The 27736-nt window shown below is 41.2% G+C and overlaps 1 protein-coding gene across 1 annotated transcript in view; it reads right to left on the minus strand.

Moving 5' to 3' along the window:
- The window catches only part of SCG3 (secretogranin III), a 38601-nt gene that overhangs the window by 2234 nt on the left and 8631 nt on the right, over nt 1–27736 (minus strand). The window contains exons 7-11 of the mRNA XM_030850346.2: nt 25490–25667; nt 22902–23018; nt 19137–19220; nt 17174–17311; nt 3431–3511 (exon numbers count right to left, since the gene is read on the minus strand). Coding sequence (XP_030706206.1) covers nt 3431–3511; nt 17174–17311; nt 19137–19220; nt 22902–23018; nt 25490–25667 — 598 coding nt within the window. The remainder of the gene's footprint in view (nt 1–3430; nt 3512–17173; nt 17312–19136; nt 19221–22901; nt 23019–25489; nt 25668–27736) is intronic.

The following is a 27736-nucleotide window of genomic DNA, read 5'->3' on the forward strand; positions in this document are numbered from 1 at the left end:
GCGAGTTAGAGAATCAAGCTGAGTGTACATTCTGTGTGCACCTCCCGAGCTGATTCCTGACTGACTCATAGGGCACAAAGAGGCACTTTTTTTTTTTTTTTTTTTTTGCGGTACGCGGGCCTCTCACTGTTGTGGCCTCTCCCGTTGCGGAGCACAGGCTCCGGACGCACAGGCTCAGCGGCCATGGCTCACGGGCCCAGCCGCTCCGCGGCATGTGGGATCTTCCCGGACCGGGGCACGAACCCATGTCCCCTGCATCGGCAGGCAGACTCTCAACCACTGCGCCACCAGGGAAGCCCAAGAGACACCTTTTAATCATCACTGGTTCTTCAGAATCGGTTCTGGGTCAATATCTTTAGTGGGACAAAAGGCAGACTCCCCCAAACAGCTGTGAAGTGGTCCAGGTGGTTTGAATGGACAAACGGGAAAATATTTGGCTTTCTTTTGAAATGGAAAAATGGTCTCTTGATGGCATGGCTGTCACTGTGTGCCATGGGAAAACTGGCACGGTGCAGAGGAAAGGCCATTGGAGTCCATCCCAGCTCCGCCCTAGCTGGCTGTTAGAGTACACTAGGAGTAGCTAACTTGCTACTTAAAGGAGGTTTGAAGGCTGTAAGGCTCAAAAGAGATAAGGGCTGTAATTCAGTTTTCTAAAAGTACAAACTTTCTTTTTAAGGCTCCATAAGATTTCATCATCTTCCTCACTGTCACATCACATGGACTTCCTTTTCCTGGATTTGGAAAGGAGATTCAGGTCACCCAGGCCCCTGTCAAGCAAAGGGCATCTGCAGAGGTTAAGGAAGGTCAGAACTAACAGTAAGACTTCCTGCTCCCACAGCTGCAGAAGCTGTATGGTTCTAGGACTGGGTCCCCACAGGCTTTGAGAGATTGCCCAAGTCAGGCAGAGCACATACGAAGGCAGTGGAAGAAGAGCTCTCTGTTTCTTCAGAAGGGTGAACTGCATGTCACCCTCACTTCCTGGAGGCAGAAGGGAGCCTCATACCCACCACTGTCATTCGGAAGCTTGCTCACAGAGCCTTCAATATGCATGCACTAGGGTTCCATGATTTACTAGGTTGGTCGTTTCTGGAAATAGAAGACTGAATTGCAGGATGTTGCAGATTATGACCAGGAGTCAGATTCATGTGTTAGTAAGTGAAAGAAATAACATAAATACTCTAAATGGTTGGTCCCTACAATTTACATTGGTTTCAGAATGTATTTTGGTACGTACTGTATTACACGGATTCTAAGATAAACTTTAAAAAATTTTTAAAGCCTTTGCCATAACTGATGGCATGTTCTAATTTTTCTTCTGTAGTGGTACATGAAACAATGGTGCATTTTTCAGTCAATGACAGATTGATGAAATATGGTTCATGTGAACTTTAATGGAGCTGATAGCGCAGAAATTCATATCATTTTGAACCAAATAAAGTGTGTGTGAAGACCTGATAATTGTTTCCATCTCACTCAACTTGTATGATCACAGGCTAAAGGGGTGCTGAAAATACATACCTCTTGCTCCCACTGTGTTCTATCTCATTGGTTTTCAAACTTGGTTGCACAGTGGAATCATGAAAGTTTAAAAAATACTGATGCCTGGGTCCTGCCCCTCAAGTTTGATTTAGTGGTCTTGTGGGCATTAGGATATTTGGAAGCTCCACAGGTGATTTGAATGCATTTTCAAGTTTGAAAAGCAATGCTAATCTCATTTTAAAAGCATCACTTCGCAACTGCTCTGGCCAGACACCTGGGAATCATACTAGAATCCTCTCTCCACATAGCTCTTGAGCCTCTCCCTTCTTCTTTATTTCCTCTGCTTTGCCTTGGTTTAAGCTGCATTACATCTGCTCCAGATCCTTACTTCCTATCTCTCACCTGGCTTCTGGGGTTTTATTTTTTTTATTCTTATTTTTATTTTTTTGCGGTACACGGGCCTCTCACTATTGTGGCCTCTCCTGTTGCGGAGCACAGGCTCCGGACGCATAGGCTCAGCGGCCGTGGCTTACAGGCCCAGCCGCTCCACGGCATGTGGGATCTTCCCGGACCAGGGCACAAACCCGTGTCCCCTGCATCGGCAGGCGGACTCTCAACCACTGCGGCACCAGAGAAGCCCTGGGGTTTTATTTTTTCAATCTGTAACCATACTGCTGCCAGAGAGATTTCTCAGTCCTTAACCTAATTAAGCCCTAATTTTAAGCCCTTGGGCTAAAATTAACCTCCTTTGCAGGGTGCACAAGCCGCCTCCTGACTTGGCCGCTGCCTACCTCCCCAGCCCTGTCTGCATACCTCAGTGCTCCTGAAAAACTGGCTCCAGTTCCTGTAATGCATCACTCTGTTTTGTCCCCTCATGTCTTTGCACCAGTGTTCCCTCTGCCTCTATCTCTCCTCACTCGTACGTAAATTCTTCCTTGCCTTTCCAGCAAACGCTTTCCTGCAGCTCTTTCTCCCGATGTAAGGAGATGTGCCCCCTCCTCTCACCTCCTTTGCACCACCATGTTATCTGTGTTAGCCCTGAGCAGTGCCCACCAGAGGTTTATTGATAGTGTGAGCAACCTGGCAGGGGGTGAGGGGCTGCATCTTAGGGTCCTTCACATCTCTTACACTCAGAACGGAGTCTGGTTCTGTGTTTTGTTTTAACTAAGTGAGCGACTACCTTCGTGACTGCAGGGTGCACCTAATACGTGCTCAGGAAACGTCTTTGTTTAAGATACTCCAAGAGAAGGGGGCGGGTGGGTACACAAAACAAGATTGGCAAAATGTTGATAATTATTGAAGGTGGGTGATGGATGCATGGTAATTCATTATACTGTTCTCTCTGCTCCTGTTCGACATTTTTTATAATAAAATGGAAAAGAAAAGAAAATGCCTTTGCTTGAAAGGCTGATTTGAAAAATAAGAGAAGTGGAGGTCTATTCCCTTCCGCATCTGAGAAGCACCTAGAGTCTTTTGGGCCCCGAGAGGGGACTTTAGCCTAATTTGATTGTGGGAATCTTTTTTTTTTTTTTTTTTTTTTGTGGTACGCGGGCCTCTCACTGTTGTGGCCTCTCCCATTGCGGAGCACAGGCTCCGGATGCGCAGGCTCAGCGGCCATGGCTCACGGGCCCAGCCGCTCCGCAGCATGTGGGATCTTCCCGGACCAGGGCACGAACCCGTGTACCCTGCATCGGCAGGCGGACTCTCAACCACTGTGCCACCACGGAAGCCCAATTGTGGGAATCTTTAATAAGAGCTCTTGGGAATTCCCTGGCAGTCTAGTGGTTAGGACTCCATGCTTTCACTGCTGTGGGCCGGGGTTCAATCCCTGGTCGGGGAACTAAGATCCCACAAGCTGCCTGGCCAAAATAAAATAAAATAAAAAAATAAAAAATAAGAGCTCCTGACAAATTGGAGAACTTTGCAATTTATAACAACACTAATTCCTTACCTTCTTTATTTTCTTTTTTGTTGTGTTTCTTCAACCATTCAATATTTTTTCTAATGGCTTCCAAATAGGCTTCTGTTTTCCCTGGAAAAGGCAAGAGAAACCATATTAAACACTCATAAAAATATCACTGCATCCCTTTTTAAAGACCACACTTATGTTTGAGACCATGAACAAATATTGGACTTATCAAGCACTTGGAGGGGACCATCCCTAAGGAGGTGGTGTGCATATTTCTGTGGGTGGGTGGGATAAGAGTCCAGGAGGCAGGTCCAGGCTGGCAATGTCAAGAGGCCATTATCCCCCAACACAAATAAATACAGTTTGATGTCCTGGCAGAGAAGAGTTTTGATTCAGTTCACTGGATGGGTGGGTCCCTACCAGTCTCAGATTGGGTCATTTCCAGTTAGGGATGGTTCTTTCAAACTGAAGAGTATTATCAAGTCAAGAACTGAATCAGAGTGGCAGATACTTAAGACTCCATCACCAAATAAATGAGAAGTCAGTCCAAGTTTGTGGCTTTGTGTAAGCTGCTATACAGGTCTTCTGCCCAATCTGTTAGGGAGTATGTAAAAACTCAGATGAAGAAGAGACCTGGACCTCATTTCAAGGCCGGATAGTGAAACTTAGAACCCGTTCTAGTAAAATTCCCCTGGATGTAAACGTTCTCTGATGGGCTTTAAGTGTGTCAGGAGAATACCAGGCATCACTGAAGCACCCGCCCTGTGACACCCTTTAGATGCCTTGTTGTCTGCAAGTGGGTATGATCATTAACTCAGAGATGAGGAAACTAAGGCTCAGAGAAGCTAAGTGATTTGGCTGAGGCCATACAGGAAGTAACAGAGGTGAAATTTGGACTCTAGTCTGGCCAAGTTTCTGTTACCTGCACTGTCTGAAAGATAAGACTTGTATTCAGACATGAGCACTGATGTAGCTTTGTTCTGTCTCAAAGAAATCAACCATCCCCTTAATCAGGTGGGTCCCTAATGCTCAGAGTGTCTGCGCCAAGAGATCAGTTGATCTGGAGAGTACAGGATGGCCTAAGAAAAGAGGCTTTTAAAGTCCAGGGCCTTTGCAGAAGCAATGGCTGTCAGAGCTCAGTGCGGTGACCACCTGTTCTGAACCCCCTTTGAACCCTGTTACCCCTAGTCTACTGCCCAGACCCCTTGGTTGAGCTACCTGTACTGTGTGCTTACTGTGTGCCAGGGGCTGTGTTTTGTGCTCCAAAATACATTCTCTCTTTTATTCTTCACAACAACCTTTTGATGCAGTCCTATTTAATCCCCATTTTAGAGGTGAAGAAACTGAGGCTTAGAGAGAGGAAGTAAGGCTACTACTTATTAGCCTTGATCACAAGGCTAGTAAGTAGTAGAGCCAGGCTTGAACCTGGGTACATCTGACTATAGTCCATGAATAGTAATATTGCCTTAAGATTTGCTGACGTTCCAATTTCCACCACAACATTTACTTAAGTGACTTCTTGAGCATCTTTCTTCCTGATCTTGTGAGCTCACTCTTACGTCACCACTGGGGTTCCATGTTACCTGGTCCCCAATGAAGCACAAAGAAACTCCTTTGCAAAAAGGGGTAAGTGGACAAAAGAAGAGAGCCACAATTTCCAGCCCCTATTCAGTTCAATTGCCTGTGTAAATGATTTTAATTCTTTGCTTTTAATGTTAGAGCACGTGAAAGACCAATGTCCTCCTGACTGATGTTATAACATTGCAGCACAATGAATGTAAAGATTTTCATTGTCTGTTGCCCATTTGCTACGAAGGTCATCAGATTTGGTAACAACAACAAAACAAACAAAAAGCAAAACCAAAAAACACAGCAGTATTTCAAATTAATTCAGTTTGAAGAAGGAAAGAAATCAGACTATTTCTAAAGAATGCAACTTCATTATTTTTAAAGAATTTAAATCACATTAGTGGTTCTCATAGGGCTTGCTTTAATGAATAGATAATAATGATTTGTCATTAGCACATCAGGTAATTAGGGCTTCTGAAACTTTTGAGGATGTGTGAAAATAGTCTTGCTCTAAAGACGCAGATGGCAGATGCAGACGTAGAGAATGGACTTGAGGACACGGGGGGCGGGAAGGGTAAGCTGGAACAAAGTGAAAGAGTGGCATGGACATATATACACTACCAAATGTAAAATAGATAGCTAGTGGGAAGCAGCCGCATAGCACAGGGATATCAGCTCGGCGCTCTGTGACCACCTAGAGGGGTGGGATAGGGAGGGTGGGAGGGAGACGCAAGAGGGAGGAGATATGGGGATATATGTATATGTACAGCTGATTCACTTTGTTATAAAGCAGAAACTAACACACCGTTGTAAAGCAATTATACTCCAATAAAGATGTTCAAAAAAAAGTAAGTCTTGCTCTTTGAATAACTTTAAGCATTCTTCCCACAATCTTACCTATGATATTATATCCTAATATGGAGAGCTTATTTTTTAAAATAAATTTATTTATTTATTTTTATTTTTGGCTGCATTGGGTCTTCCGCTGCTGCGCGCGGGCTTTCTCTAGTTGCTGCGAGCAGGGGCTACACTTTGTTGCGGTGCGTGGGCTTCTCATTGCTGTGCCTTCTCTTGTTGTGGAGCACGGGCTCTAGGTGCACGGACTTCAGTAGTTGTGGCACGTGATCTCAGTAGTTGTGGCTCGCGGGCTGTAGAGTGCAGGCTCAGTAGCTGTGGAGCACGGGCTTAGCTGCTCCACGGCATGTGGGATCTTCCTGGACCAGGGCTCGAACCCCTGTCCCCTGTATTGGCAGGCAGATTCTTAATCCCTGCGCCACCAGGGAAGTCCCCTTATTTTTTTTTTAAGTTTTAAAATTTATTTTATTGAAGTATAGTTGATTTACAATGTTGTGTTAATTTGTGCTGTACAGCAGTGATTAAGTTATATATACACACACTCATATATATACATTCTTTTTCATATTCTTTTCCATTATGGTTTATCACAGGATATTCAATATAGTTCCCTGAGCTGTATAGTAGGACCTTGTTGTTTATCCATCCTATATATAATAGTTTGCATCTGCTAATCCCAAACTCCCGATCCATCCCCTCCCCTGCCACCGGCAACCACAAGTCTGTTTTCTATGTCTATAAGTCTGTTTCTGTTTCATAGATAAGTTCATTTGTGTCATATTTTAGATTTCACATATAAGTGATATTTGTCTTTCTCTGTCTGACTTACTCCACTTAGTATGATAATCTCTAGGTCCATCCATGTTGCAGCAAATGGCATTCTTTCATTTTTTTTTAATGGCTGAGTAGTATTCCGTTTACATACCATATCTTTTTTTAAAATTTTATTTATTTATTTATTTATTTATGGCTGTGTTGGGTCTTTGTTTCTGTGCGAGGGCTCTCTCTAGTTGCGGCAAGTGGAGGCCACCACTCCTCATCGCGGTGCGCGGGCCTCTCACTATCGCGGCCTCTCTTGTTGCGGAGCACAGGCCCAGACGCGCAGGCTCAGTAATTGTGGCTTACGGGGCTAGTTGCTCCGCGGCATGTGGGATCTTCCCAGACCAGGGCTCGAACCCGTGTCCCCTGCATTGGCAGGCAGATTCTGAACCACTGCGCCACCAGGGAAGCCCCCATGTCTTTTTTTTTTTAAACACCTTTATTGGAGTATAATTGCTTTACAATGTTGTGTTAGTTTCTGCTTTACAACAAAGTGAATCAGCTTTATGCATACATATATCCCCATATCCCCTCCCTCTTGAGCCTCCCTCCCACCCTCCCTATCCCACCCCTCTAAGTCGTCACTAAGCATCAAGCTGATCCCCCTGTGCTATGCGGCTGCTTCCCACTAGCTAGCTATTTTACACTTGGTAGTGTACATATGTCAATGCTACTCTATCACTTTGTCCCAGCTTCCCCTTCCCCCACTGTGTCCTCAAGTCCATTCTCTACATCTGCGTCATTATTCCTGCCCTGACACTAGGTTCATCAGTACCGTTTCTTAGATTCCATATGTATGTGTTAGCACACGGTATTTGTTTTTCTTTTTCTGACTTACTTTACTTTGTATGACAGACGCTAGTTCCATCCACCTCATTACAAATAACTCAATTTCGTTCCTTTTTATGGCTGAGTGATGTACCACATCTTCTTTATCCATTTATCTGTCGATGGACATTTAGGTTGTTTCCATGTCTTGGCTATTGAAAATAGTGCTGCAGTGAACATTGGGGTGCATGTATCTTTTCGAATTATGGTTTTTTCCAGATATATGCCCAGTAGTGGGATTGGTGGTCGTATGGTAGTTCTATTTTTAGTTGTTTCGTTTTTTTTTTTCGGTACGCGGGCCTCTCAACTGTTGTGGCCTCTCCCGTTGCAGAGCACAGGCTCCGGACGCCCAGGCTCAGCGGCCATGGCTCACGGGCCCTGCCGCTCCGCGGCATGTGTGATCCTCCCGGACCGGGGCACGAACCCGCGTCCCCTGCATCAGCAGGCGGACTCTCAACCACTGTGCCACCAGGGAAGCCCTATTTTTAGTTTTTAAAGCAATCCCCATACTGCTCTCCATAGTGGCTGCACCTATTTACACTCCCACCAACAACGTAGGAGGGTTCCCTTTCTCCACACCCTGTGGAGAGCTTATTTGGGAAAAGGAATATCCCAGCTTAGACTCTGTTTAGACACTATATTAAAAATTCTGAATTAGGAGAGTAAAATATAAATATGAGGTTTTGGGCATAGTGTAGCAGACACTGTTGATTCCCCACCCTCATGCTTCCCATATTCTAGATATGCTAATAGAGGAGCCCAGAGCCAGTGACGGACAGGATTGGCAGATATACACCCCAGCTTCCTCACTCCTCGGGCTCGGTCCACATGGTCCCCAGAGAGCCTCATGGGACTGAGCCCCACACCCACAGCTGAAGTCTGCTCATTAACACACCACAACGGCTTCTTTCCCTTCCCTGTCTCATGGACCTGTCCCCCAGTAGAGCTTCCTGGGGTCACCTGCCAATTAAAAACGCCACCTCAAATCCTCCTCTCAGTCTGCTTTGGAGGGAACCCAACCTAAGACAATTGGAAGTAGGGGACTCAGCGTCATCTTGTCAGGTTGCTTTTTGCTCAGTGACCAATTACCTATAAAAATGGTGTTGAATTTTTAAAAGTATGAAATGCATGAAAAATAATTTCATTCACCATATTAACATTATCATCCCACAAAAAAGACTTAGTTTACTGCAGCTTAAAGAAAGCTAGACTGTAATCCATTAAAAGACTACTATCTTGTGGACCATAACATACATGATTAGGGCTGTTTCTCTAACTTAAAATATAGAATCCCCCCGCCCCCATCACCCTCATTCCCATTTTCTGCTTTATTTTTATCCATAGTATGTATCACTCTCTACCATATCACATAATTCCTCCCTTAGAAATATTTCTTGTTTGCTAATGTACTCCCACGCCTAGAATAAAGCCTAATACAAAATAGGCACTCAGTAAATATTTGTTGAGTGAGTAAATGGATGAAGGCTTCTTATATAGAAGCTAATCATAATCAGAAGATTGTTTGGTGAGCATGGCATCCAACCTAGGGAAACTACAATTTTTAAAAAGAAATGGTGTAAGTCTTCCTTCCTTCCTTCCTTCCTTCCTTCCTTCCTTCCATCCTCCCTCCCTCCCTTCCTTCCCTCCTTCCTCAAAAAATGAATTGTTTATTTACAAGACTTGAAATTCAATGGATTCTGAATTTAAATGATAATAACATCAGAAACAATTTAAAACACCTATGAGGGCTTCCCTGGTGGCGCATTGGCAGGCGGATTCTGCATTGGCAGAATCCGCCTGCCAATGCAGGGGACACGGGTTCGAGCCCTGGTCCAGGAAAATCCCACGTGCCGCAGAGCAGGTAAGCCTGTGAGCCACAGCTGCTGAGCCCACATGCCACAACTACTGAAGCCCAAGCACCCAGAGCCCATGCTCCACAGCAAGAAGCCACCACAATGGGAAGCCTGTGCACCACAACGAAGAGTAGCCACTGCTAGCCGCTACTAGAGAAAGCCTGTGTGCAGCAACGAAGACCCAATGCAGGCAAAAATAAATAAATAAATAAACCACCTACCAAAGTGCTAAACATACTATATCCATGTGTCACTTAATCTTCACAGAGCTCTATGAAATAAGCATTATTGTTCCCATTTTACTCATGAGGAAACTCAGGCTCAGAGAGGCTAAGTGATGTGCCCAAGCAGACAGCTGAGTAAGGGTCAGAGCCTGATCTTGAACCAGAATGAATCTGGAACCTCTAATGAGTGGAACTGGGTAAAATTCACCTTTTCGACTAGAGATTTAGTGACTGTTGTTGTCATTACCAAACTGGCCAACAGGCAGTGGTTCTCAAAGTTGGCTGCACATTGGAATCACTTGGGGGAGCTTTTAAAAATCCTGATGCCTGGGTAACTCCTCATACCAAATAGATCAGAATATCTGGAGGAGGAACTAAGTATCAGGATTTTTTTAAAGCAATCCTGAGATGATTCGAATGTGGGGCAAAATCTGGGAACCACTGCCACCAGCATTGGGACCTCCGCACATTTGCTGGGGCCCTGGAAACAACGGGAATAAAAGCAGGTGTTCATCTGCTCTTAGAGACAAGCAGCTGGTTCCTGTTTACATTTTCTCTTCTCGGGAGCTGTAAAGCAAATCTTTTATTTACACAGTATGCATTAAAAGCCCATGAGAGTCCACTTTGGAAAACTGGCCTATTTTTTTCAAATTAATTTCAGCTTCCTTTGGAAAAAAATAGCTCATGGCTGAGGTAATATGGCACAAGCCTTAAAACTTATGCTGAAGCAGATGGGAAGAGGGCCAGAGTCAAGATGCAGCCCTGTTTTTCTGGCTGTTCTGGTTCTCAGCCCTGCAAGAGAAATATCCTTTATTATACATGAATTTGTCCTGATCCTGATATGCTCCCCTGATCTGCAAACATCCCCTCAAAAAAACCAAACCAAACCAAGACGAAACAAACAACTCTGTAGAAATCAATAGCTTTAACCTACTGAATATTGGATATACTGAAGATATTAAATGTTTGAAAAGAGTGCTTATGAAAATTGTTTGATATAATGCTTAAAATTCCATATAGTAAAGATTATATGATTATAGGTTTGAACAAAGCAACTGATACTGGTATCATGGATGTCAAGGTGGGCCCCAGAGCCATTCAATTAAAGAATTTTTGTGGGAATTCCCTGGTGGCCCAGTGGTTAGGACTTGGCGCTTTCATTGCTGAGGGCCCGGGTTCAATCCCTGGTCAGGGAAATAAGATCTCACAAGCTGGGCTTCCCTGGTGGCACAGTGGTTAAGAATACACTTGCTAATGCAGGGGACACGGGTTCGAGCCCTGGTCCGGGAAGATCCCACATGCCACAGAGCAACTAAACCTGTGCGCCACAACTACTGAGCCTGCACTCTAGAGCCCGCGAGCCACAACTAGTGAGCCCGCGAGCCTAGAGCCCATGCCCTGCAACAAGAGAAGCCACAGCAATGAGAAGCTTGTGCACTGCAACAATGAGTAGCTCCCACTCACACAACTAGAGAAAGCCCACGTGCAGCAACAAAAACCCAACGCAGCCCCCTACCCCAAAATAATAATAACGATCCCACAAGCTGAATGGCACTGCCCAAAAGAAAAAGAACTTGGGCAAAATGATGCCATTTGACATGCCTGCAAGATGCAGCATGGGATGCTGGGATGACCACTGGTGGGAGTCAAGGGACAGAAGTTCAAGCCCCAGCTCTGCCACTCTTTGCCTATGAGCTCTTGGGCGAGACTGTTCATCTTCTAAGGCTTGGTTTACTTATTTGTAAATTAAGGAGTGAATTCTGAAAAGAAGATCCGTGGTTTCTGTATATGGGGAGAAATTCTCCTTTGCTGTCCTGGAAAATCCTGTGTTGGTGGTAGGTCTCTGGCCTGCCTTAGCTCCTGGCACACTTGCTGACTCATAGGGAAGAAGACAGCCTCACTATTTTTGGACATTTCCAACAGAATGCCTTGGGGCTTGAATAAAGACACGAATTTTCCCCTGCTGTGTTGCTTTAAAAATAAAAGCATCCCCGTGAGTTAGTCAGCTTATTATCAATTTATTAATTAAATAAGCTGCTTTCTCTTTTCTGGCTTCTGTAAAGAAGATACGGGGGGACTTCCCTGGCGGTGCAGTGGTTAAGAATCCACCTGTCAGTGCAGGGGACACGGGTTTAAGCCCTGGTCTCGGAAGATCCCACATGCCGAAGAGCAACTAAGTCTGTGCGCCACAACTACTGAGCCTGTGCTCTAGAGTCCGCGAGCCACAACTAGTGAGTCTGCGTGCCTGGAGCCCGTGCTCCACAAGAGAAGCCACTGCTATGAGAAGCCACACATTGCAATGAAGAGTAGCCCCTGCTTGCTGCAGCTAGAGAAAGCCCGCATGCAGCAACAAAGACCCAACACAGTCAAAAATAAATAAATAAATAAATATTTTAAAAGATTAAAGAAAAAAAGATAGGGGGATGATAGGATATTTAGGGGAAAGTTATCTTAGAGATGACCTTTTCATCTTAATTCCATTATCTAGCCATAAACTTGACAAATGATAGCATTGGAATGAGTTTATGGGTATTGTAATGCTTATTTCACCCCTTGGATGAGTGTTTTGAAAGATTTTCAGTGACTCATAGAGCAGAAGTGAATGTGTAAACATCAGACTGGCAAAAAGAGCCCCACTTAGCTCATGGAATAAAACTTTAAAGTTCTTCGGTCTCCAGAGAGCAATTTATTTGAAAAATTAAGCACCATTATAGGTATGGTTGAAATTGGAGTAAATTTGACTTCATTGGCATATCCCTATATTTAGGAATAATTATCAAATCATTCAAATAACTGTACCAACTAGAAATCGATATCTTAAAATATTATTCTTAGTGTGAGTCCCTGTAGAAAGCAAGGGTTTAAATAGTCTAAAATATTTTCAAAGGTGAACGTGTCATTTTTCATCACTGGTAATTAAATTGGAATTTTTACATTTAGCCTGAAGTGAGATGCATGTAAACTTGCTTTGTAAGTTGAAGAGTGACATAAATGTAGTCTGTTGTTGTTATTCCTGTTGTTGTTATTCCTCCCAGGCCTCAGCATATGCTTGGCATGGTTAATCAATATTTCCTTTTGTTGGATGGGGCCATCACTTCACATCACAAGACCAAAACAGACTCCCTACAGATATTCCTGCCAATGTGTCCTGCTTCTAATTATTTCCTTAAGTGGTTTTAGCTATTACCTCATCTCTTGCTCTGCTCTGTAACGTCCTCCAGCTTCCTCTCTGAAGGGAGCCTGTTCTACATGCTGCTGACTCATCAGTAAGGGAGAGACATATGTGGCTTGTATTGTATTTGCCTACATATGACTTAAGGCCTATTCTTAGGTCATTTCAGAGCTTGCCTGAGTCCTCAAAGGCAGGCATTGGTCCTTAAATTCCTTCTGTAGCTTTCTGAGCACAGTGCCAGACATGCCATTGGAATAAATGTTTATTTATTGCTGAATAAATGTCTCAAGAAACCCAGCCAACCCTGCCTTCACCCTCGTAGATTCTTTTATTTTTCTGCCTAGAGACAACAGGTGTTTTCTCCCTGGGTTTTATAACAAAGAAGCAAAATAGCCTTTGAGAAAAGTGCAAATAAAGCAACTGTGAATACAAAGATATATGTCATAATATGTCCTTTTGGGCATTAATTACATCTTTTCCAAGAAATGTTGGCCCTTGGCTTAAGCTCAGTTTGGTGTTTTCTAAACCATACTAGAATCAGTTTTTCTTATCCCAGAGTAAATAGGATCGGGGTAGCATGAGTAAATTAAGTCTCTAAATAATGGGGGGGGGACTAATATTAGCCCCAAATCCCTACCCTTTTCCTAATGTTTCAGGAGAGCCATTACAAAGATTAACACTGGGCTTCCCTGGTGGCGCAGTGGTTGGGAGTCCGCCTGCCGATGCAGGGGACACGGGTTCGTGCCCCGGTCCGGGAAGATCCCACATGCCGCGGAGCGGTTGGGCCCGTGAGCCATGGCTGCTGAGCCTGTGCGTCCGGAGCCTGCGCTCCGCAACAGTGAGAGGCCCGCATACCGGAAAAAAAAAAGATTAACACTAACTGGATGGAATTTTACTCTTCTCTCTCCCCATTATTACCTGATGGAAATCCTAAAGAAATCTAACCTCATCATTAGTCTCCACACACTCACACCCTAAACAGGAAGTAGTGGGTTACCAAGAATCAACTCCTTCATATTCCTTTTTTACATAATGCTTTCCTAAAACAAGTAAGAGACCGGGAAGCACCCATTCCTAGGGATATTTGCACGGCAATATAAGGTGTTGTCCTAAGCAATGAGCATACTGCCTCAGCAAGTCAGCTGACCTAGATAGATATGGCTTGCTCTGTTCTAGGGAAGGATGGTCATCACATGTGGGTTGCTCCCAGAGGAGATGATCCAGGCACACTGAGCTGTAGTCCTTTGTGCTGCCCAATTCCTAGCTCTCTATCTCAGGGCACAGGACCACTCTTTTCCTGCTTAGCTGTCTTTCAAAAGTTTACCACTCATCCTCCACCTCACATCCATTAGGATGGCCACCATAAAAACAAAACAAAACAAAACAAAACAAAAAAAACACCAGAAAATAAAAGTGTTGGTGAGGATATGGAGAAACTGGAACTTCTGCACACTGTTGGTGGGAATGTAAAAGGGTGAAAACACTATGGAAAACACTGGTTTCTCAAAAAATTAAAAATAGAGTTATCGTATGATCTAGAAATTCCACTTCTAGGAATATTCCCCCTGCCCAAATTGAATATTTTTTAGTCTTGAGATGTTTGTTCAGAGCAGCATTATTTACAATAGCCAAGATGTGGAAGCAACACAAGTGTCCATAGGCAAACAGATGGATAAACAAAATGTGGTATATACATTCAATGGGCTATTAGCCTGAAAAAGGAAGGAAATTCTGACGCTCATTACAGCATAGATGAAGCTTGAGGACGTTATGTTAAGTGAAATAAGCTGGTAGCAAAAGACCAAATGCTGCATGATTCCACTTATCTGAAGTACCTAGAGTAGTCAAACTCCTAGAGACAAAAAGTAGAATGGTGGTTGCCAGGGGCTGAAGACAGAGGGGGAATGGGGAGTTACTATTTAATGAGTTTAGAATTTCAATTTTGCAAGATGAAAAGAGTTCTGGAAATGGATGGTGGTGATGGTAGCACAATGATATGAATGTACTTAATGCCACTGAACTGTACACTTAAAAATGCTACAATGGTAAATTTTATGTTATGTATATTTTACTATAATTTTAAAAAGTTATTAAAAAAAAGTTTACCACTCATCCAAAGTGGGCCTAGGGTTGACTGGAAACATCAAGGCAGCATGACTGGCCAGCAAAAGTGACACATATATCACCAATTCCCCGTTTCCATGCCCATGACAAACATTATTAATTAATCATCGCAACATTCTTTCCTCCTGAGTCCAGATGCAACCTCATAACCTTTCCCAACATAGGCTACCACCAAACAATTAGAGTTCATATGTCAGTAATGTCAATATAGGAGAAAATAGTGGTGGTCTATGAAATCCATCCTAGAGAGAAGAGGGGTGTAATAATCTAAAACTTCATGAGATAGGAAAAATCGACATGAACTTGATATATTAAGAAAAAATTTCTTTTTCGGCCCTGTGTCAAAAAGTCCCAATAACTGGAATACAAGCATTACCTTTGGCCAACATCACCACTCATTTGAACCCATGTAACTCAGGTTGGATTTTCTATATTTTCTACATAAAGGAACCAGAACTCTTTGAAGGAGAATTGATTTCAAGGTTTTTTTTTTGGGGGGGGGACAGGAAAATTCAGAGTAGGTCTAGAATAGCCTGTTTAGGAGTTTGGGATTAACAGATACACACTGCTATATATAAATAAACAACATGGACCTACTGTATAGCACAGGGAACTATATTCAATATCTTGTAATAACCTATAATGGAAAAGGATCTGAAAAAATATATATATATATTTCTGTATACCTAAAACTAATACAACATTTTTCTATAGTTCAATTAAAAAAAATAATCTGTTGTTGCCAGAGAGCATAGATGCTTTAAAAACCACTGGGTACAGGGCAAAAAGGACAAAGGAGAAACTTGGAGGCAGGGTTACTGCCCAAGCTACACCAATTTAAACAGAAAAATCATCATCGTTGTCATTATCATCATTAACTGGAACAACTTACATAAATGGAGAAATTTAATATAAAGTGTTAACAAAGAGAGTAGTAATATAAGAGAGAAATAGTTTGTACTTTTATTGCTGTTATTAAGTTACAAGGTATTAAATACATAGCTAGCTTCTTTCTTTTCTACTTAATACATAGACACTGTTAAGCATGGGTCTATTATCAAGTATGAATGTGAACCTGTTTCTATCTGTATGAGCAAGAGAGATTGGGAACTTGTATGAGGGCGAAGCAGTCTCTTCAAAATTAAGAGCTATACCATAAACATGATCAGCTTTTGTGGTCTCCTATCATATTACAGCAAGGAATAAGGGAAGTCCCTCAGTTCATTGCCACTAATGATTATATGTAATAAACAATGAAAAGGGAGCCCAATGGTGTATTTCCAGATGATAAATTAGCTGAATGTCACACTTGCTACCCCCTCTCCCAAGAGAGCAGTGACCCATTCCCTCAGCTTCCAGGGAAGGAAACCTCAAGGTGACCCTACTAATGAGATACAGAAAAAGATATAAATAGGGTTCCAGTTATACCAAAGAGTTCAATATATCATGACAAAAAATAAAGTAGGTTTAAGCCATCTGTTCACAGCTTCTGGTAAAGACACTGAGTTTCAGAAAAAGAATATCTATCTGAGATACAGACATAAATTTTCTATGATGTAACCAGCACACTTTGTAATTAAAGGGGCTTGAAACATTGGACTGTGCAACCAGATCCCGCATCCTGACCTGAAATCAGAGGGTTAATGACTTTGAACTTGCAACTTCATAGGGTCTTTTTCTTTGGGTACAGTTAAGTTTCTCAAACCTTGGAAGATGTGAATTTATATCATATAGACTTACTAGAGCTGAGTAAAAATTTGACCCCAGGAATGTGTAAGAATAAGGATAAAAACAAGTTTTATAATTACTGGGCTAGTTTAGTGTTTGCTTTTTTAAGGTATTTAGGTTATTTAAGGAAATGTAATATATTTGATTTATGATTTTTAATCAAGTCTTTGAAAGTGTCAGATTGCAATCAATATAAATGATTAAGAAAATTTGCTTTGTTAAATCCATAAATTTTGATGACTTTGTTAAATAAGTAGTATGTGACTATTAAGAGGAGTGTCAATTACGTTTAAATGAATATTGCTTAATAAATTCATAAGATCATAAATTGGACATTGAACAATGCACAAATGGTCATGAGTGTTCCTCCCAAAGTGCAAAAGCCCATTGGACGGTAAAGTCCATCAAAAGATGAAACCAGTTTGCCATTCCAGAAGACTCAAGACCATTAAAAAAAATTGCTATTCAAATAAAGGTACCATGTGCTGAATCTTCTGTATACAGATGATGTTAATTTCTCCGATTTGGTGGGGCTTGACTTGTGGATGACCCTTCAAGTGAAAGTTTTTGCTTCCCCAATTTCATTGTCAACGTAGAGCTGTCAATTCCATACCTTTTGGCTCATCTGTCTTTCCTCTTGGGTTGGAGTCCTCATCTTTTGTGGAATCCTTCAAGGTTCCGTATTCCTTTTCCATCTTAGCAGCTTCTTCCTTGGTACTGTCTGTTTCTTCATGACTCTTCTCTGATGGCACTGTAATCAGATTGTGCACTATTATAACCCTATTTCCTATCTATTAATTAATTCCTAGTGTAGAAATAAATTTTATTACAAAGGTGTAGTTTGAGGTCAGATCATTTTTTGAGCTGAAAGAGATCTTAGTGATTATCTAGTGTGATTCCTCCCTCCCCACCATTTCACAGAAGAGGAAACTGAGGCCCAAAGCGGGGAGAGATGTGCCCAAGGCCACCCGTTGAGTTAGCAGAAGAGCTGGGCCAACACCCCCCAACCCCAGCTTTCTGGATTCTGGTTGCGTTTTTTCTGTTCTGCGACACTGTGATATTAGAGTGTAGATTATTCTCCTTATTTTAATCAGTGTTGGCATTCAAGTGGGATAGGTCAGTTTCCAAAGTAAATTTGAGTCTTGATTCCAAATGAAAATAACTCTGTAGTTGCCCCATCTCTCCTTGATGTTGTTTTTGAAGAACAGTCTGTTACTCAGAGTAGCACCTAAGGGTTTGGGGCTATGGCTGGACTTCTCTCCTGCCTCTTTCTTCATACTCCCTTATCCCTGGTCACCCTAATGCAAAGAAGAGTATTGAACCCTTGCTGTCAATAATAACGCTTGCTCACTTCTCACTTAAAAATAACTATACTTCCTTCTAGAAATCCTATATTGAATTAAAGAATCATAAAACTTGAAGTAGGTAACCCCTTGAAAACAATGGTAATGCATCCCTGTAGTCAGTAAAATAGGGAATGTCAAGCAGTCTAATGATAAGCTTTTTTCTTTTTTCAGTAAAAGGTTTATTACTACAGAAAAATAGAAAAAAAGAAAAATCAGTTATTGTCTCCTTAAACATCCACTACTAGTGTTGTAGTATATATATATACTTTTTTGATGCATTTTTTTCATACTTGTGGCACAATTTTGTTCCTTGCTTTTGTCATTAGCATCATTATGGAAGAATGTTTCCATGTTATTAAAAACTGCTTGAAAACATCATTTTAAAGGGCTGTATATTCTATCAAATATAGGTACAAAATTTCTGTGATAGGGACACAAAATTAAAGTATAAGAGTTTGTGATCTTGGGCTTCCCTGGTGACGCAGTGGTTGAGAGTCCGCCTGCCGATGCAGGGGACACGGGTTCGTGCCCCGGTCCGTGAAGATCCCACATGCCGTGGAGCGGCTGGGCCTGTGAGCCATGGCCGCTGAGCCTGCGCGTCCGGAGCCTGTGCTCCGCAACGGGAGAGGCCACAGCAGTGAGAGGCCCGCGTACCAAAAAAAAAAAAAAAAAAAGAGTTGGTGATCTTTTCTCTTTTTGCGCCTTCCTCATCCCTGAAATTCTCCTTTGTACGGCTCTGCTCCGTGGTGTTCGCCATGCTAAGCAGGGTGATGAGTAGAGATGCAGAAGTGAGGAAACCAAGAGAAGGGCATAAATCATACCACACGGGGGCACAGACTGTCCCAGAGGAGAAAGAAGAGCTGGGAGGGGAGAGTATGGGAGGGAGCAGCAGGAGGGGACGGAGGGTAAGGGACAGTGGTGATCTGGGGAGAGAAAAAGATACCTAAAGGAGAATTTTAGGAAGGATTGCTCAACTTGGGATATAGCTCTCACCTTTGCCCACCAGCCACCGCTTCAGTAAAGTCCTCATTTCTTTTCAATGCTTCTTGGGATTAAATTTCTGTGCTGACTGGCCAAGGTTATCGCTACTTAATCCCATGGTTGGATTTCAGGTTTTCAAACTTTTTGAAATCTGTAATTCTTTATCAATGTTTATTGAAGTTCATGGTTTACCACTCAAAAGGGTTATTTTGCTAAAAGTCGGGGGAAAAATACTAAAATAAATCATACCTGGGAAAAGCTTGCTCTTATTGTCAGTAACATTTTTTTCTAGTTTGTTCTTGGTCTGAAGAGCAATTGTTTCATCCAAGTTTTCTGGAGGGGGGAGGAGAAGAAATAAAATTTTATGTCCTAAAAGACCATTTCAAAGTTTTCCTAAAAATGTTTAAATCTCACCAGAAATAGCCAAACAGCAATTCCACAATATTAGCACTGCTAGTAAGGGGCTTTGATATGGATTATATTTCATTGACTCTCAAGATGGAAAGGCATACAATTTGAGATCCTCAAGTTCAGCTTCCTACTCAGTTAACTGCAGAAGTCCCTTCCACATTTCTGTGACCACTGTGATTGAGGCCTATAATGGACAACTGTGGTTTGGGCCTACTCAACGCCTTCTGGTAACTACACCTTGATCTTCCTTTGGAGAACCCAGACCTCTCCCACTCTCAGCAAATTTGCTCCACTGGTGGCTGAATAACCCAGGCCTGGCTGCTCCAGCCCTCAGGCTATGGTGATTGGTTCAAGGAGGAGCACATGACTCAAGCCAGGCCAGTGAGATTCAATGCTAAGAGAAAGAGGCTCTCTTTCCACTAGGATTGCTCTACTGTGCGGATGTGAGATTGGAGCTGTACCAGCCATCTTGTTTCCAGAATGGAGCAGTTTATCTGGAATCAATCAACATACAAAAAGTCAGTGAGATGGGGAGGGATAGATTCCTCACACTGTGGTGGGCTTCACAAACCTGAAGCCAGACTACCCCCACCCCTGGACTTTTCAGTTACATGAGGAAATAAATTCCTTTGTCGCTTAAGCCAAACAGTTGGATTTCTGTCATTCAGGGCTCTCACTAATTCACAAGGCAGCCAGTTCTATTGTTAGTCTTAAAAAATATTTTTTTCACTAAGATAGAACATTGTGTAAGTTTAAGGTATAGTACAACATACTGATTTGATACACTTATATTCTGCAAAATGATTACCACGGTTAGCTAACACCTCCTTCATGTTAGATGTCTTAAGGGCGAGAATTTCTCTATTCATATTAAGCTGAAATCTGTATTCTTGTCTTTGTCCTAATTCTGCTCTTTGGAGTAACATCTTGTAGGTGTTACCAGATAGGAATCTAGACTGTGACCACCTCAAGGCAGTCAATGAATTAGAATCCACAACCCTGGTATTCAGTTATTTAACCAGTCACATATCCATCTTACTAATAGGACAGGGCTATTTGCAAACAAGCAGTTCTTTGCAATTTGTCTATAAAGAGTCCATTATTACTTTGTATTATTTCTCCCCAAGAAAATTCTTCCTTCTACCCTACCCCACCCCTTTTTGAGAAGAAAATCAGTATATCCTATTATGTGACACATTCTGCTTTCTTCTTTGAGATAGCGACCACAGCTGGCAAACTTCGTAGTCACCATACATTGTTGGGACCAGAACAGAAGGGTAGATCACTGATCATTGTTTGTCACATGCTGAGATGGAGGAGAGGAGATTAGTTAATCCTCTCTCTTCTACCCATGCTGCCCCTGAGCCCTTCAGGGTCTGAGGGTGTACCTTCATGGCAGCGACAGTCAAAAGTCAACATGCTTGTACAGAAAAATTCTCTACATACAACTCATTTTCTGATTGTAAAAGTTATATACGAAAATGAACAGAAAATTGTAAGGAAAAAATAACACTTACTATGCCCAGATAATGTTTTGGTATATTTCTTTCTAACTTTTTTTTTTCCCAACTTTCTTTCTTTATGCATATCCATTTTTTAACACCAAAATTAAGGTCATATTCTAAATGGCTTTAAGCATTCAATAATATATCATGGACATTTCCCCCATCATTAGTCTTTATAAACAATATTTATTTATTTATTGTTTATAAACACTATGATTATTAAAAGTAGTTTATAACATATTGTTTGTAAACAATATTTAAAACACAATTTATAAACATACAATTATTAAAAACGCAAACATTAAAAAATAAAATTTAGTCTAAATAAGAATTAATAATTTATATAGTCTCCTCTTGTGGGGTAGCAAGTTTATTTCTATTGTTTTGTTTCTATAAGCCAGTGCTGTCCAATAGAACTTTCTGCAACGATGGAAATACTCATTTCTGTGCTGTTCAATATGGTAGCCACAAGCTACCTGTGGCAAGTGAGCACTTGAAGTATGCCTAGAGCAACTGAGAAAACAGATTTTTTATTTTGCTTAATTTTAATTACTGTTAATGTAAATAGCAACATGTGACTATCACACTGGACAGCACAGCTATAAATAATAGTGGAAATACCTGGTTTGCACACAAGCCTTTGCGGCATCTCTAATTTATTTCCATAGAATAAATGACTTAAGTGCGAAATATGAGTCACAGGGTATTGATATGAAACAATGATTGATTTGAAACAATGTTTTAGATCTATTAAGTGGGTAAAGTAGGCCACAAAGCATGGTGTGTAACTAGAGCCCATTTTTTGTTAAATAAGATAAAAGAAAAAAAATGATATAGGTATGTATGTGTATGTGTGCATACATTATTATGTATTATATACATAATATATATATTATGAGTGATTTTTTCACTGTCTTTTTAATATCTTTTTGCATTGACTGATTTTTTTAAATAAATATGTTCTTTTATAATCAGAAAAAAAACAGTAAAACTAGTTTTCATGTAGGAAAAAATGGCATTTATACAGAACAACTCTGGATTACTCTATCCTATGAGATTTTCTCTTCCATTTAATTCTCCCTCCCGCATCAGTGATCAGAGTAAGGGGCCATGAGTTCATCTTGCCCAAAGGACTTCTGAGATGAATGGTATTTGGTGATTAACTAAACCAAGCAGGAAAACAAAAGGCTTTTCTTCTTTTAACAACTTGCATGCAGAATCAAAGATTAAGCTTATCTATAAAGTTCAAGGAATCAAAGGTTGCCAACTTTTTCTATAAAGGGCCAGTTAGTAAGTATTTTTGGCTTCGACAGCCATATGCAGCTACTCAGTGTTGTCATGGTAGCATGTAAGTAGCCACGGACAACACTAAAACAAAGAAGCACAGCTGTGTTCCAATAAGACTTGATTATGGATGGAGAAATCTGAATTTTATGTAGTTTTCTCATGTCACAAAACACTATTATTTTTATTTTTTTTCAACCATTTAAAAATGGAAAAGCTGTTTTTAGCTTGTGTGCTATACAAAGATAGGTGATGGGACAGACTGGCCCATGGCCAGTAGTTTACCAGCCCCGGTTAGAGGTAACAGAGTCCTTTATTTCACAGATACAGAAACTGAGGTCCAGAAAGGTGAGTGCCTTCCCCAGCATGACAGACCTGGTCTGAGGCAGAGCTGGGACCAGGAAGCAGAACTTCTGATGCCTAGTCCAGTGCTCCTTCCTCCTCACCACACACAGGCCGCACTGGTTAAAATCAAGACTCTTTTTGTCCCAAACCATGCAAACACAATTGGGAAAAAAAAAAGTCAAATTTTAATAATATTATCTGGCGAGATTATTAGAAAATGTTAATAAGACAAAATATAACAAAGGTGAAATGTCTGTATTTGAACTGGATCTGTAAATATAAAGAGCTGAAAACGTCTAGTTAATTTTCTTTGTATGCGTTGTCAAGCTGGGCAATTCTGATTACCCGGATGATTCAGGCTACTTTGGCATAAATTATCCAATTAGTAAAATAATTGTTGCCAAATCCCTCATTCATTTTGGACAATGAAAACTAACCACTGTGAAAACAAAAGAGGTAGGACTCTCACCAAGGTAGGAAACACCTTCTTCTGGAGATATGGTGCCATATTTTACCATCATCTTCACAAAGTCAATCAACGTTTTCATGATAGTAATCAAGGTTTCTTTCTCTTTTGCCTCTTTTTCTATATAAAAGGACAAAATAATTTTTTAAGGACTAGTGGAGTATAGCTTCATCTTTCAATGTTCATTTATGAAATACAGCATCTTATTGAAATAGTTCTCCCTACATATATAGCTAAACCATTTATAGCTAAAATATATTTAATTTCTGAAAAGCCCAAGACTTGATTGGTAATACAGAACAATGTACAGGTATACTGAACTTTTTCAGAAATGGGTAATTATAACTTCTCCAAAACGGTTTACCTTAATCTAAAATATTTTATTGATAGAGTAGATGATAGAGACAGTTTGCAACCTGAGATAATATAAACTCAAAAGGAAAGTTAGAAGACTGGTAACCCAACAACCTTTCTCTACTCTGGTTGTATGTTTTTGAGGGAAGGAATGACCTGTTTTCATTAATCAAGCTTAATATTTGAAATAGGGACACACATGTTTCTTTATTTTTTAAATGCAATGTTGACTTTTTAACAGTAGTATATATTGCTTTCTAACATTTATTTCATTTGAAGGAATAAACGCATATAGTGAAAATATTCCAGTGGTACAGAAGTAAACAGTGAAAGCAATATTCTCTTCCTCTCCCTCCCCACAACTCCTACTTCCTATAAGCAACCACTACTAACAGTTTCTTGGAAACTTCATATGTGACATACTGTTCTGTATCCTGATAGAACAAGATGGCCAATGACTCCATAATAGTTCAGTGGCTATATTAATTCTAAAATCAGAAAAAAAAAGCTATTTCCATTTTTGAAGGAAAGAAAAACTAAGTTGCTAGAGAACTGTTTCCCTATTCTTTCAGCTGCCAGGAAGGATTTTCTCTACATACTTCTAGCCTTTCCCCCCATTTTTTCATCCTCCTCACAGATGAGGTTGGTAGCCAACAGCCATTAGTCTACTTTTCTTGAAGGATGGGGATTTGGAATCTTTCTTCTTTCCATTCCCCTGGAACAGTGGAAGGCAGGGAACTGAAAAATGTGCCTGCTGTGCAGACTCAAACTCTTCCAGGATTGGCTGTTCCAAGAGCTAGACTGGGGGTAGGGAGTAGACAAGCCCACTGCTGGCTCTCACACCAAGCTACATTCTACAACCCGGTCTGTATCAGTAGCAAAGATACTTCGGTTTTCTCAGTTGGTTCAGACCCTGGGTAAAAAAGATGGGTACTATCAAAGACCTCAGTGTAAGTATTTAAATTAAAAGTCTATAAAAACAAAGGCAATAAGGAATGGGGTCAAGGAAACTGAAAGATAAAAACACACAAAATAAAGAATATTCCATACAGTGGAATCTTAAAAATACCACAAAAGTCACAAAGTTGGGAGAGAGGAAGGTGGGAGAAGAGGTGCGGGAGAGAAATCCTGGAAAAGGGCAGGTAAATAATAACTTCAGCAATCACATTATTTGCTCAAGGTCACATCCATATAAATATTTGGTATTATGCTGATACACTTCACTGACAAGAAGTGATTCACCAGGATGACAGAGGTTCTGAGCTGGGTATCTGCCAACCAGTGGGGCAAGAATAGACCCTCAAGATGTACAAGCCCTGCAGACACCAGCAGGGGGGCTGGTGCCATCTGGCCAATGTCTGGGATTGAAGGACAAAAGGATGTTCCCCAGAAATGAAGTCTACTCTAAGGTCACTTCTTGGGGAAAGATGTTACAATTACAGAAGTCTTTATTACAAATGTTCAAACTGGCGATGAATCTTTAAACAGGAAGAAGAAAAGCTATAAGGCAGTGCAGGGCAGCTATATGGACAATAACAACAGAAAATTGGCACATTATTATCCTCCTTGCAGATTAACCAAAAATAAACATGAACTGAAATCTTCAGTCAACTTATTTTGGTGCACATAAAAAAGAAAAGAGAGCAACACATTAAGGACTTTTTTTTAAAAAAAAAGCAGAACATTTCCCAAGCGTTTTTGGGCTCCTGACCTTCATTAGTCCAATGTTTAGTTCAATTCATTTGAAGACAAGTTGAAAATATCTAAAAAGCAAAATTCTGAATCATTTAAAAATAATAAATTATGTTCCATACACTGTTCTTACTAAGAGAGGAAAATAAAGCCTTTTTGAAAAGAGACTTGCAATAAAAGTTGAGGCTGAAATGGGTCAGGCCAGGAACACTCTGATTCATCCCTATATCGGTACAAGGTTCACTACAATCCCAGGAACACAGCATGTGTTCAATACCTGTTTATTGAACAAATAAATGAACCCTCTGTTAACATGAAGATTAAATTATCCAGAAATTCCACCTTTCCTGATTACCCTTTCCTAAATATTTCCATGGCTAGTACACTTCTTTTGAAAAAAATCAATGTGAACTATTTTCCCTGAGGCCATAATATACGTCATTGATGGTTGAATTTAGAAATTGAAAACAGGAAGAAAAAAACCCCACCCACACATTTCCTGGAATTACTGTTTCTGTTCCACATGGTCAGAAAACAATGTTTACCTGAATCAATACTTTTCAGTAGTGCATAGAAGTTTGGGAAATACTGGAGTTCCTCAAAGTTGTCTTCACTGTAGGTTTTAGTTCTCCTTTCCAAGCCATTTGTCAAGGTTAAGGTGTTAGACACTGTTTCATCATTTTCTCCATTAGTAAAACCATCCTGAATTGCTGCCATTGGAGTCTACAGTGGGGGAAAAATCAATACAAAATAAACATTTTTGTTAGAACTGATGACAATCCAGGATGATTCTTTCCTCTGTGACGCGCTTGAATTGAAGTGCAAGAATATCTCTTCCTTTGTAAGCTCCTGCAGGATCAAACTCTTTTGCAGGCGTGTGGGCATCTAGTTACATGGGAAGATCATTGGGATTTAGAGACAGGTGCTTTACCTGAAGACCCTGGCTCCTGCTCAGGGGAGAATAGACAGGTTCCTGCCCTGGCCAAGTTTCCCTCCACTAGTTCTCATGAGTGTTTCTTCATAAAACTGCCTTTCACCAAGGAGGGGAGCTTTGAGTTTATAGAATCTACCAAGAGGGATGGTGCCAAGATACAGGAAAGCCTGTCACAATGTCTAATGCTAGCAGAGCAACCATACCTTAGTGATTCCTGGGTGACATTTTAAACGCTGGCTGGGAGGGTACACAAGACTCTTTTTCCCAAACCTGATGTGTGTCCAGTGTTCCCTATCTTAATGATCCATTCTCCACTGAGTGAACTAGACAGAAATGTAAGAGCCTTTCTTGCCTCTTCATTTCCCTGCATTCGATCCATCAGTAGCCTTATTGGCCATACTGTCTAAATTTATCCCAAATTTGTACATTTCTCACTTTCTCCACTACCCCACTCTAGTCCAAGCTACCTTCACTTCTTACTTTTTAACTGGTACACCACCCACCTTCCAATCTATTCCCAACCCTGCATTTTCCACGTTGTAGCCAGTTATCTTTTTAAAAATATGATCATGTAAGTCCTTTGCTTAAAATCCTTCAGTGTTTTCCCATTGCTCTTATGATAAAGATCAGAATCTGTACATGGCTGATAAGACCCTGCTGATCTGGCCTGGGTCCACCTCCCCAGTCTCATCTCTCATTGCTCTCTCTGTGTGGCAGCCACACTGTCCTTGTTTCAGTTACTTGGGTACTCCACACATCCTTCTCTACATATTGCCTATCATATTCACAAGTTAACTCCTATTCAGCCTTCAGTTTTTGGCTCAAGTCACCTCCTCTGGGAAGCCTTCCCCAAGCCTAAGTCCAAGACAGGTTCCTTTTTTATGAGGTCTAGTAGAACCATGTTTCTTTTCTCAGAGTACTTAATGCAGTCACAATTAAAATACACGACTGGGCTTCCCTGGTGGTGCAGTAGTTAAGAATCTGCCTGCCAATGCAGGGGATACGAGTTTGAGCCCTGGTCCGGGAAGATCCCACATGCCGCAGAGCAACTAAGCCTGTGTGCTACAACTACTGAGCCTGAGCTCTAGAGCCTGCGAGCCACAACTACTGAGCCCACGTACCACAACTACTGAAGCCCGTGCACCTAGAGCCCATGCTCTGCAACAAGAGACGCCACCGCAATGAGAAGCCCGCGCACCGCAATGAAGAGGAGCCTCTACTCACTACAACTAGAGAAAACCTGCGCGCAGCAACGAAGACCCAACACAGCCAAAAATAAATAAATAAATTTATTAAAAAAATAAAATAAAATAAAATACGTGACTATTTGAAGACCATCTACCTCTTCCCTTAGACCTTAAGCATAATGAGAGCAGGGATTGTATCTTTTTAAATGAGCATTTTATCCCCAGTGTTTGGTACATAGGTGGTACCTCAATAAACATTCACTGAAAGAATATTTTGTTTGCATTTATGCATTTAGATAATATGAGTGAGCAGGTCAAGTATATGGACATTTTAGAGATGGGAAGTAAGGAGTATATAATGGGAGTGAAGGATCATGAAATTGCTATGTAAGTTTTGGTTCAGATTGGTAAGTTTGAGTAAAAGCCATGAGTTCTGTGATAAATCTAGATAGTTTTTTTTTAGGGTGGGTGGATCTTGAAAAGCTGTTTTTCAAAATGGCAGATGGTGGGGATTGGAAGTAGGGAGAACAAAGGAGAATTTTTGGCTAGCAGTAAAAAACAAAACAAAAACAATCCATACCAATTTCTGTTTTCTAGCCTTCCCTAAAATAGGACCATAGGTCTATATACCCTTTTTCCTTGTATTTGGGATAGGATGTTGGAGAGCCATG

This window comes from Globicephala melas, chromosome 2 (genome assembly GCF_963455315.2).
Source record: "Globicephala melas chromosome 2, mGloMel1.2, whole genome shotgun sequence".
NCBI lineage: Eukaryota > Metazoa > Chordata > Mammalia > Artiodactyla > Delphinidae > Globicephala > Globicephala melas.